The sequence below is a fragment of the Ursus maritimus genome, unplaced genomic scaffold (genome assembly GCF_017311325.1).
Source record: "Ursus maritimus isolate PB19 unplaced genomic scaffold, ASM1731132v1 scaffold_18, whole genome shotgun sequence".
In the NCBI taxonomy this organism is placed as follows: domain Eukaryota; kingdom Metazoa; phylum Chordata; class Mammalia; order Carnivora; family Ursidae; genus Ursus; species Ursus maritimus.
The window spans coordinates 54,616,450-54,629,122 of record NW_024424230.1 but is presented as its reverse complement, the minus strand read 5'-3'; the positions used below and the strand labels follow the sequence as shown (position 1 = coordinate 54,629,122).

At 40.7% G+C, this 12,673-nt stretch overlaps 1 protein-coding gene across 1 annotated transcript in view; it reads left to right on the top strand.

Moving 5' to 3' along the window:
* Positions 1 to 5,052: 5,052 nt before the first annotated feature.
* Positions 5,053 to 12,673, top strand: part of LAMA1 (laminin subunit alpha 1) — a 144,290-nt gene continuing 136,669 nt past the window's right edge. The window contains exons 1-3 of the mRNA XM_008692580.1: positions 5,053 to 5,077; positions 9,993 to 10,163; positions 10,357 to 10,469. Of these exons, the coding sequence (XP_008690802.1) occupies positions 5,053 to 5,077; positions 9,993 to 10,163; positions 10,357 to 10,469 (309 nt within the window). The remainder of the gene's footprint in view (positions 5,078 to 9,992; positions 10,164 to 10,356; positions 10,470 to 12,673) is intronic.

The following is a 12,673-nucleotide window of genomic DNA, read 5'->3' as shown; positions in this document are numbered from 1 at the left end:
CCCAAGAGAATGCACCAGGGCCATCTTGAGCTTTCCATAGGAAATCAGCTCCTGAGGGGACCTCTAGGATAACCAGCAGAAAGTAACCCAGTAACTGTGACAGAGGGAGAACTGAGGGTCTGTAGTAGGATGGAGGCCAAAAGAAGGTACGATTCAAGGAAGAGAGAAAGGTCAGTTTTGACAGAAGCTCCTGCAAGGTCAAGTAAACTGAAGGAATTGCAGGTTGGGTTGGGTAACATGGAAGCTGATGCCCTTGAAAAGGGCATTTTTCGTGACTTACGGGAACCGAATCCCAGTTGAAGTTGAGCGAAGAGCAGATGTGAGGCAAGGAACTGGAAAGATAGTGAATGAAATTCTTATATACATCCTCGACATAGGAACAGCTTATTGAAAAAAAAAAAAAGAGAGAAATGATCGCATTAAATGTATACATCTATTGAAAGAGGTAGCCTGATTTCAGAAACAAACAATGGTACTGAAACCAAGAAAATACAGTATTATCAATCCCAGCGGGAATGCTACCGAGATAATTTAAGTCTGTGTACTTTTGATTTGAGTGTTTACTCTAGTTGTTAAATGTATTTGTCTACGGTTGGTCTCCAAGGTAGGAGATATCTCAAATGATTTCTTTGTGTGTAAGATGTTCGTGTAGGAATGTACTGGAATAAAAGGAGCTGTAATCTGGTGAATCCAGCCACTGTGGGGTGATTGTACTGTTGTTCAGTTGCAGGTGGTGACTTGAATGCCAAATGATTTGATCAGGGACATGGAACACTTGGGAGGACAGTCCTTGATTGAAGCTACTACTAGGCACATGAAGAACTAGGGCAAAATGAAAATAGGGGCCCTCTTTTAAATCATGAAAACTTTGAGGACAGTTTCAACAGAGCATTAAACCAAGAGTGAAGGCGCTGGTTTCACACCCTTGAAGTGGCTGCAGGCACATTCCTCAACAGGGAGCCAAAGTTTTAAAGCAGAAGCAAGTGAAATCTCTACAAGAGAGCATAGGCAGAAGAAAGAGGAAGAAGTAATGAAGACCTTGAAGGGTTTGTAGAAAAGTTGATGGTTTTTGGAAATGTTTGGCTGCTTAGGGAAATGTTGAATTAACTGATGTTTTTCGGTATTTAAACAAATGATATAAACATTATACACATTATACATGATATAAGCAAAATATAATATGACTGCATTTTAATTCAACAGGCTGTCAATATTCAACTTAAAAGCATACTTGCTTTTTTGACTTTCCTTCAAGTTAGTTCACTCCTGTAAGGCTCTGGAAGGAGGGGGGAAGGGTAGTGCCTTTCCAGGGCAGTGGGAATGATATGAAATTTTCAAAATACTTGTTTGAGGAGCTTTTGTGTTTTGCCTAAATGCAGTAATGTTTTCAACAGGTAGAGTATTTAAATGGTTGCCCCTGGCAGCAAAAGAGAAAAATACTTCCTGATGAATGAGTTACAGTTTTTGGCTCTGCATCTCAACTTTTATGCTGAATGAAACCCACAGTGTCATGGAATATAAGCATTAAACAAGCCTTTGTGGGAGGAGTGGGGGGATCCTGATGAGGTGCTGTTTTCTGCTGACAATATTTGTGGCTAGCTGGTTCATTCCGCTTATTCATCTTACAGTGAAAACCTCTGTCTTTGTCAAGGGCACCTTGAATCCATTGCTATGGAAATGGAACTCAGCAAAACCCTGTGAAGGTCTTTGGGTCACCACCCCCTCTGGTTTTTCTGAGATTAAACTTCTCTTCATCTTCCCACATGAGACAAAAAAAAAAAAGTCAACTGTGTTAAATGTCAAACTCCTGGGAGTTTGGTTTGACTTTCCCTCACTGATTACGTGGGATCTTTCTCTCTCTCTCCTTCTCCCCACTCCTCCCCCTTTTTTCCCCCACTGTGCTGGAAAGGGCCTTGGAATCTCTAGAATATCTTAAAGCTTTTCTTTTACTAACAGCCATCAATGATTAAATTGGTTTAGTCCAAAAACCAAGTATTTGCTTTTGAGGGAGGAGGAGCTGTGGGCGGGGAGCCTTTCCCTCCCTGGTGCCTGGCTGCTGCCTTGAGCTGAAAGGGCTCCAAGCCTAGGGAGGACCCCAAGTTGTCTTCATTTAAAAGCACTCCCAAGTGTTAGATTTTTGAGAAATAAAATAACTCACTGGTAACTTTTGAGTAAGTCTCATTGGAAACGAAAGCCCTGTTTAACACGAAGCAAGCAGGCCTTGTGCATATTTCAATGTTAGCCTTGATCGTATATTATTTAAACATTCTGGGAATGATAGTATTTGACATACAAAGCAAGTTCACTTACTAGTGATCAAAATGATTTTTAGTTTATGACAAATGACTTGAAATAGAGTTGCTTTAAATGGTGTGTTCCTGTTACCGTAACATAGTTGCAGTTTTCTCCCTGGAAAGGACCAGAAGAGGAAGGAAACGTTGCTGCAAGAAGCCTCTGTCAATTGCTGGTCAGTCAGAAGCAAAAGTGGGAAAACGGTTTCCTTTATGCTTATTTCTCATGTACACGTAATTCATAATATATAGGTAGGTTTCTGTTGTTTTCTAGAAAAAAAAAAAATTGAGGTAAGATGCATTTTGCCACAACTTGTAAGCAGCCTCCTGAACAAATTTTCGGAACTGGGGATGTGCCGCTGTAAGTACTTTCAACTTAACCCCTCCTCAGTCTTTCCCCCTGCCTTTCATCTATGCCCACAGTCCTCCGCATTTATGAATGTGTCCCTCAGCCCCGATGTGAGCTCCAAAGATCAGCTCCCAATGTAAGAAATCACATGATAACTCTATGAGGGTGATTTTCTTCCCTTGGAGGGAGGAGATAAAGATGTCATGAAAGTTTGCATTAGGTTCCTCAAGACATCTTCCCTTCTGGCCCAGGCAACCTGGGTGACATTAAGAGCTCATTTTGCACTCAGTGCCCCCGAGCTGCACCAGCCACCACCCCACCCCCCGCCAGTCAGGTCACTTGAGACTGCACCTGAGCAGGACATTAACTCTTGGCTTGGACAGGGCCCTTCTCACTTCACCTTCACAACCCTCTGGGATCAGAAGGTCAGGGGCCTCCTGGCTGCCTTTGTCCAGGGATGAACTAGATTCCTGGAAGGAAGGGAAGGGGGGAGGAGACCAACAGTCCCTTATGCCATCAGCTACCGATTCACAACTCTTTAATCAGAGCTCTTTCCCTTCCTGGGTTCTTGACCTTTTGGTATCAATGGGCCCCTTTGGCAAAGCTCACAGACCCATTCTTAGCATGTTTTTAAGTGTATAAAAAATATGTTACAAAAAAACCCTAATATATTGAAATACATTGCTGCCCCTGCATGGCTAACTCTTCGTTTTTTGTATAACTGTTATTAATACACTGGGGAGTAGGCAAGAGTCAAGGAAGCGCTCCACCATAGGCGTAGATCAGAAGCCAAGCCAACCTCTGAGGGTTCTCTGGCTTGTGAGAACTGTTGTATGAAGCATCATTTGTTTCTCTCCTACTCCTCTTGAGAGCCAGAAGCTCTGAGGGGTGACTCCCAAAGAAACAAAAGAAGAAGGAAAGAAGAAAGAAAAGAAAAAAGAAAAGAGAAGAGAAGTAAAAGAAGAAAGAGAAAGAAGGAAAGAGGAAGGGAGGGAAGGATGGAAAGAAAGGAGGGAGGCAGGGAGGGAGGGAGGGAGGGAGGGAGGGAGGGAGGGAGGGAGGGAGGAAGTCACTTTATATTTCTATTTGGTTCTCTTATCCAAAAGGATAAAAGAGTTACCAAATTGCTTCTCTTTGCCTTTCTGTACTTTGAATGGAGAAGAGTTTTTCTTACTTCATTTTCCAAATAGTGGGAGATAATGGTGGACAAATTTACCTGATAGCCCATTAAGGTAAAATTTCAGAATCACAATAATTTAGAAAAAAAGGGCTCTTAAAAATACTCTTTTAACAGTTGAAGAAATAGAGGCTCTGAGAGGTTGGTTTGCCTGAAGACATATAGTTAGCGGTAGAACCAGGAGAAGAGTCTAGATTTAGGCTCCTGGTTCTGTGCAATTGGTAGTAATCCAGAAGTGAGAGAACATTCCTTCATGCGTTTATCTACTCTTCCATTCAGGCTTTATATTGGGCATTCACCTGAGCCAGATGCTAACGTAGGGCAAGTAGAATATGGTCCTGCCCCGAAGTAATTCACAGACTGATCAGAGTTGTTTTTAGTTTTCAGAGATGAATACCAAGGGGAGAAAAATGGGAGGGGGCGGGGAGCTGGTATAAATGCGAAGTGTGGAAGGGGCCTGCTGATTAAGGGCAGGACGAAAGAACATTTATATTAGCCTGGGGTTCAGGAAGGACCAGGGCTTAGCCTGAAGGGTGAGTGGGGCATGCAAGGTTACATGAAATGTGCAAAGGGAAGGAAATTGAAATTGATTTGAAGACCGGCAAAATCCTGAAAGGATTTTAGACCTGCCATTGCCCGAGTACACACCCTCATCCGTGGGCCTGGCTTATCCCTAACTGCCTATCTTGTTCTAGACTCTCCTTGAATATGGTTTGAAATATTGCTGCATTTGAAATATTATGCTTCCTAGAATCTGTGAGTAGATGCTTCTCTTTCCCTTCTGATTGTGAGAGCCCGGGGGCTAGGAACAGCCCAGCTCATTCACCCTGGTGTCTCAGGGAGGTGCCTGGCTTTGGTGCTTTGCACTGAAGAGATTCTCACTGGAAGTTTATTGAACTTAATCAGACATTCTCGTCTGCTTTTTTGGACTCATGTGGATACATTACTGAGTATGAATTCATGTTACCTTCCTAAAATTCAAGTCATTAGAATACTTTAATACTATTAACTCAGAATATTAGGTTATTAGAATACCTTGATGTTATTATCCTGGAATAGCGTCAAATGCTCCCAGGGTTTTTCTCTGAATAACGCCATCTGTAGTTATTAGAGGTGCTGGGTTTTTATTGTTCACCCTGGTGACTACCGTGCTTCAAAGAGAGTGCTGGCCAACCGGGTAGTTTCTTTCTAATACAAGCGTTCTCTAATGAATTTACAGATGTTTAGTTGGGTAAATGGGCAAGATTAGGGAAGTGAGAGGTGGGTAAATGGAGAACAAAATGAATTCGAATGCCTTCTTAAAAATCACAAATTTCTCAATTCAGAAATTTACGTTCCTTTCTTTCCAAATTTCTCCAAGATTGAATAAGTGGCTTTGATTGTTTTTCAAAATAAAACCTCCTGACAGCAGAAGCCACTTTGATTACTCAACCCTATAAAGTAGTCATCATTTTTAATTCTATTCTGGGGAATAAAATGATCTGACAAGATTGCCATAGATCCCTTAGGTAAGAATTGCAAATCATTTTCTTTTCAGAATGTTGCATTGATTTTGAGTATGGCTTAGTATACCATGATACACTAACATTTTATAGAACTCAAAAAAGTGTTTTTTTTTCCAAAAATGGGGAAAAAAAAAACCTCATTAGAAAAACTCATGCTTCTTTTCCACGCAAATGCATTAAGGCCCTCAACCATTGACCCTGAATCATTTGAGAAATATTGATGAAAAAGTTGTTGCAATTGGCTTTAGAGCTATTCAACATTTTAGGTATTCCCATTTTAAGGCAGCAAAAATATTTTCTGCCGAGAAAAAAAAATCTAGAACCTCTAAAAATGAATTCCTGAACTATCTGGAAGTGTCTCAGATGAACACTTCGGCAATTATGCGTAGTAGCATTGTTGGCTGCCGGCTTTGTGGCCGTTGTTCACCTCCCATTAATAAGGGAATTTCCAGTAGATTAACATGGTCCTGAAATGCATTTAAGAAGGCCAAATGTACTCAGGCTGCGAAGAAAGGGGATTAAAACAAAAACTACTGGTGAATGAGAAGGAATTTATTTCATGCTCAGTGGAGTTTGGCCTCATGAAGCCTTTAGCTACTGCTGGAGAAATGATTCCATTGTCGGTTCTGAGCGAGGGAAAAACACAGATTAGTGTTACAGTAGGCACTAACCACAGGAAATAATATCTCTCAACAAAAATGGGTAGTCTGATTTACTAAGCGCACGGCCAGACAGGGGGAAAACTGTGCCACATATGTATCCTGATGAAGCCCGCATTCTGCCTTTGATCGTTATGCATAAAATCAAACGTTTGTTCTTGCTGGGTTCTTGATCCCAATGCCCTTTCTTACCCTTTCATTTCCTATCCCTCCTCCAACTTGAAGCTCCGGTAGTTTCCCTTTATTGAAATATTTCAGTGGTCTTTGAAATGATTCAACAACCTGAGGGGCTTTTTTAAAAAGAATATATATTTTTTTAAAGATTTTATTTATTTATGTGACAGAGAGACAGCCAGCGAGAGAGGGAACAGAGCAGGAGAGTGGGAGAGGAAGAAGCAGGCTCCCAGCAGAGGAGCCCGATGTGGGACTCGATCCCGGAACGCCGGGATCACGCCCTGAGCCGAAGGCAGACGCTTTAACGACTGCGCTACCCAGGCGCCCTAAAAAGAATATTTTTAACACTGCTTTTTCCGGTGTGCATTTCTGCGTTTCTTTCATCTTCTAGCAGATATGGTCCATATGCCACAGGGAAGTGTGATTATTCTATAACCTTGAAGTGAGAGTAAATGTATTGTGTGAGGAAGAATGTTTAGTAAATAGCTTTTTTTAAACACTGGCTTATCTGAGAAGAAAGATTCGGTCTTAGTGAAAGACAACCAGGATATTTTTATGACATTAGCTGTTTAAAGGTTTTTCTATTCAGCCATGCTAATGAAGGAATTTATTTTTCTTTTCTTTTCAAATATATTTAGGATATCAGCAGGGTAAGGAAATACAGAAGTTCTTTAAAGCCTGTCTAGTGCAAAGACCTACCAGGTGCTGATTAGTATAATTGAGATATTGTTCAACCAAATTATGTTAAGTTTATGTCATGAGCTTTGAGCTTCTTTTTCCCGGTGACTCAGGGCAGAGACTTCTGAGTACAGAGAGCAAGCGCCCTCACCACTCCCAGTTGCCCCCAGTAACTCAAGGCCATTGAGGTTCTCCAGAGTGGGAGGGACCCCTGGGCAGGAAGCGGGGCGTTCCCTTGATGGGGAGCAACTGGAGGGGGAGAGGAAAGAAGAAGTGGGAGCACTTGTTAGGTTACCATGTAAATTATTTGTTGAAAGAGAAATGCATTGCTAAATCAATTCCCATGACCTTGGTTTCTTTCTCTTGCTTGACTGATCTGTGCGAAGGGAATGGATAGAATTGGTTGTACTACAATCTAAATACATGCATGTGCTATGGAGCCAGAAAAACATCACTTCAGCTATGGGGATTAAACACCAAAGCTTGAAACCGTATTGTATTTTAAATAATTGGCTCATAAGATACATTCGAACCAGATTATTAATAATGTGTGGTCCTAAAAGATGGAGAAAATTAGTATTTACCTCAGTACCAAACAGAATAAATATCAGCTCCTCCTGCCATCTAAGTACCACTCCCCAAAATTACATGTCCCTTTAGGAACTAGATTGTATAGTAAATATAAGTGTTTAACTACCGGTTGATAAAAATAATCCTTTACAGAGCTGCATAATTACACATAATGATTCAACTGTTTTTTCTTTTTTTTTTTTAAAGATTTTATTTATTTATGTGACAGAGAGACAGCCAGCGAGAGAGGGAACACAGCAGGGGGAGTGGGAGAGGAAGAAGCAGGCTCCCAGCGGAGGAGCCTGATGTGGGACTCGATCCCGGATCGCCAGGATCACGCCCTGAGCCGAAGGCAGACGCTTTAACGACTGCGCTACCCAGGCGCCCCTCAACTGTTTTTTCATAAAGCCTTTTTAATTAAAAAAGAATTCCCTTTAAAGGAATATGATAAAAATAACCAACTTTAAGTTCAAAGTGAAAATATATATAATGTTACGTTAAATATTGTATGTGTCGTAAGTGTGTGCTGTGTTTCACAGTTAGGAATAATGCTTTAAAACACAAATACTCAATTACTGTTTTCCATTGAGAGGCTAAGGGTCATTCTGCTGGGATAGGACACTACGAATAGAGAGTTCTGTTTTATGTGGAAAGTCTCTGGAAGACTACCTAAATGTTGTTTTTTAAATAGATAGATGGTAAGTTGTTGTTGTTTTAAATGCAGTAGAATAGCATTACAAAAATAACCATTTTTATTTTGTAATTTCAATGATTAAAATATTTGTAATAGAAAAGATCATTGAAAACATGAGGCAGTACCTAAGAAATAAAAATTGAATGTGAATTCCTTCTTTAGTACTAAGATTACTTTGTGCTTTTTCAGATTTCATTGGAAAAAAAATATTGCAGAAGTACTATTGACTCTATGTTCTTTATAAAGAAAAGATTATCTTCTGTGATCTTGGAAGATCAAATTCGAGTCAATTAGAGAAACCCCACTTAGCTAAGACTCCCCCCTTCATTGCTCTCTCTCAGTCCACAAGGTCCATTTAGGTAGAATGCCTCTCCAGTGTCAAGTACACCACCGTTTCTGGATCTTTATGGAAACTTCACAGCTATTATCTTCTTTCACCAGGATAAAGCCAAAATTCTAAAGAACCTAAAGGAGTTATGCTTCTCGCAGTCATCCAAAAATTGTTTTCTGAATAGTTTGGACCAGCTGCTGAGAGATAAAAATCACTCAAGACAAAGGCAAAGATTAATACTGAATTGAAGATAATTTTGAAACCTAGGTTATTGTGTTCTAAAGTTTTATTCACCAATAAAAACAGGCAGTAATGAAAGAGGAGAGAGAGAGAAAAAAAATCCTAGAAAATTATAGGAAAGACCTTGTGAGTCCTAGCAGAGATAACTGCAACAAGGCGAGCAGAGAATGGATGTCTTTCTTTTAAGTGGAAGGTGTTTGAATTTCATTGGCAGATACATGCATTGGACTATTTGAAATTTGTCTTAAAACCTATTTTCCCAACTTTTTTTTATTTTAAAGATTTTTATTTATTTATTAAAGAGAGAGAGAGAGCACGAGTGGGGTGAGGGGTAGAAGGAGAGGGAGAAGCAGACTCTCCATGGAGCAGGGAGCCTGATGTGGGGCTCGAGATCCCAGGACCCTAAGATCATGACCTGAGCCAAAGTCAGACCTTAACTAACAGCCACCCAGGCACCTCCCATCAGCATTTTATTATGAAGATTTTCAATCAGAAAAGTGGAAAGAATTGCACAATGAACATCTCTCTTCCCACCTAGACCCTACAATGAACATTTAATTCTTTCTCTACCACCTCCGTATCCATGTTCCATCTCTATCCATCAACCCGCCTTACTTTTGGATGCATTTCAAAGTGAGTTTAGACATCAGTACACTTTGCTCCTAAACTTTTAAGCATTTATGTCAATATTTGTTTGTAATTCTTTTTTTGTTTCCAAGGTAGAATGCACATACAGTGAAGTACTCAAATCTACTCAAACTGTAGATTTGCGCCTTCTATGATTTTTCATAACAGCCTATGTCTGTGTGATCCAAACCTTTATCAAGATATAGAATGTGGGGCGCCTGGGTAGCACAGTGGTTAAGCGTCTGCCTTCGGCTCAGGGCGTGATCCCGCCGTTATGGGATCGAGCCCCACATCGGGCTCCTCCGCTATGAGCCTGCTTCTTCCTCTCCCACTCCCCCTGCTTGTGTTCCCTCTCTCGCTGGCTGTCTCTATCTCTGTTGAATAAATAAATAAAATCTTTAAAAAAAGAGAGAGATATAGAATGTAACATCACCCCAAAAAGTCCCTTCGTATCCCCTCACAGGCAATCCCCACCCCCTGCAACTCTTGCTCTGTGTGTTTCCTGGTAGATGAGTTTTGCTTGTCCTAGAGTTTTTGTAGAAATGAAACCACTGTTATGTGCTGCTTCTGTGTAAGGCTTCCTTCACTTAGCGCTTAGACTTAAAAGTATTTTTGATTCACCAGCAAAGTGAGATGAAGTAATCTCATTCTTTTGATTTCAAGTCACTGACCTGATTTGGTGAATCCTGACTTTCAGGGCTGTTTCCTGCCATTCTCAATCTTGCCAGCAACGCTCACATCAGCACCAATGCGACCTGTGGTGAGCAAGGGCCCGAGATGTCTTGCAAGCTCGTGGAGCACGTGCCCGGTCGCCCCGTGCGCAACGCCCAGTGCCGGATCTGTGATGCCAACAGCGCCAACCCCAAAGGCAAGTGTCACTCCTATTCAGAAGGACCCTTGGGAATTGATACATCTTGAAATGATGACTGAAGCCTTCTATTAGGAGTCCCGAACATTGTGTTCACCTTCCCTGCTCCTTATTGCCACTAGCCTTGCAGCTGGGAAGTCAAAAACTTGAAAGCAAGAGCTGAGAGGAACCCATGTGTGTTTTCTTTTCACAGAACGCCATCCAATATCAAATGCAATCGATGGGACCAATAACTGGTGGCAAAGTCCCAGTATTCAAAACGGGAGAGAATATCACTGGGTCACAATCACTCTGGACCTAAGACAGGTAAGTCAGGCGGAACCACTGAAGAATGTCTCTGGGTTGCTGAGTTGTACTCTTCTGATGACCTTCAGGAGAGTCTGGCTTGTTTCTGAACATGTTTCCATTCTGGTCGACTGTTTTCCCACCAGGTGAATTCAAGCGATGCAGGGAAGTAGTCCACGGTACCGTTTCTTGTCACATTTATCATTCCCAGGTATCTGTGAAGAGCTGAGTGACATTGTTTGCATGTGGTTTGATGTTCTGGGAAGCTGTGTCAGCAGGGCATGCTCAGCTGTTCAGGATTCTCTGTCAGGCTGTGTGTCACATGTCATCAGACACCCTGGGGGTTGGGGACCACACACGCAGTTCCTTTTGAGGTTATTGTCTTTCTGTTATCATTGTACAAAGTTATTACAGGAGGGTTGTATGTAGGTAATACGGCTAGGAAACAGAGGGATAGCGTTAAGCCTATTGGCCATGCTTCCGCCCTGTCATGGCGTCTATGAGGCTGAGAGGAAGCTGGAGTGGTCCAGTACTTCTGTGAGCAAGCCTTCAGTATGAGCGGGCAAAGGCAGGGTATAATTGGCCGCGGCCACACCTGTGTCCTCTTGCTTTGCTTCCAAACCACATAGGAGAATGGAGAGAAATACAATCTGGGTCCCACTGGTGCCAATATTTCTGGGAAAGGGAAGGAAAAGGAAAGAAATCTGAGTGGATAGAACGAAAAGAGAGGTGGCAGGTATTTTGGAGCTATTGTCAACATTTCTCATTTGAGTTCTCCAGAAAAGCCATTGCATGACATTCTTATTTATTCCGTTCAATTTCTCTTACATTAGAACTCATCAATATCATGCTAAATATAAGCTGAAAAAGACAAATAGTTGAAATCTGCCCTGTAGGATTGAAATAGGAATTGTGGAAATTTAATAGGGAATAATTAAAATTCTTTGAATAAGTGATAGTTTTAAAAACGTGCAGGGTTTTAAGTAGAAAACAAAGCAATACTGTGCACATTCACATACCAGGAACTTCTGATCTCTAATAATGACAGTAAACCAGGAAGCAAAACGTGAAGTTCAGGAGACTTTTTTCCCACCTTAAGGTTCATAGTATTTATTTAAGTAAAATAACACTTTCAATCGTTTTCAGCCATATGTCTTGACGCAATAGGTCATGTCTTCATATTTTTAAATTTCCCTAAAGAAAAAGAGAAAAGAACCCCCCTTTTAGCCTGTCCTTTGTTTTTATTCCAATGGTGAGAAAGTGTCTGCAGAAGACTTTGGTTTTCCCATCACTTTCTCTATTTCTATTTCTGTTTTTTTAAGGAAAAAAATATAGCCATTTCACCATCAGGAATGTGATATGATATGAGTTTAGAGCCAAACTACTAGCGGACAGTTTCCATGTAGATTTCAGATTCATGTTGAGCTATCATTTATCTCGCAGTGTGTCAAGTTTGACTTCTGAAGGGAACTCTTTTGCTTTAGGTTGAGTTGAGCCAGTTTGAGGAATTCCAGGGGCACATCAGTTTTAGGTCTTGAAGGCATATTTCAAAAATAGGCATGTATGCATAGTTATAGACCTTTTGGTAATTTTTAGCATTTTTAGATCAGCTTCCAAATTAAGATTACATAAACTAATTGGTACTCCAAAATGTCTTTACTTTTTATATGGTGTAAAATTTTTGTCATGCTTTCAGTTAAAAAAAAAAATACATTATGCTCGTATCCGAGCAAATCTCGCAGATTTGTTTATTTATTGAGCCTTTCTATTATGGACATTTTTTAATATGTAGAAAGCATATTCCAGTGGGCATACATAACCCACCCCCTAGATTAAGAGATTGTTAAGCATTTTGCAACGTTGGTTTTGTCTTCCCAAAGCGTTTCCAGGTGAATGGCAGTCATTGTGATATTGTACCAATACAGTATTTTTTGTATCTTCAAAAAATAAAAAGATCTGTCCTGAATAGGCACCACGCCATCAGCAGCCCCAACAAAATTAACAGCACTTTCCTAATAACTATTTCACCATCTGTATCGAATTTTCCCAATTTATCCACCGATGTCTTCTGTAGCTTTTTTTCTTTTTTAAACCAGGATCCATAAAAACCTGATTGTTAGACTTCTTAAATCTTTAAATTGCTCTCTATTTTTTTTCTTTTTTTAAGGATATTGACTTTTTAAATAGACTAGGCCAGTTGTCTTATAGACTATCCCATAATCTAG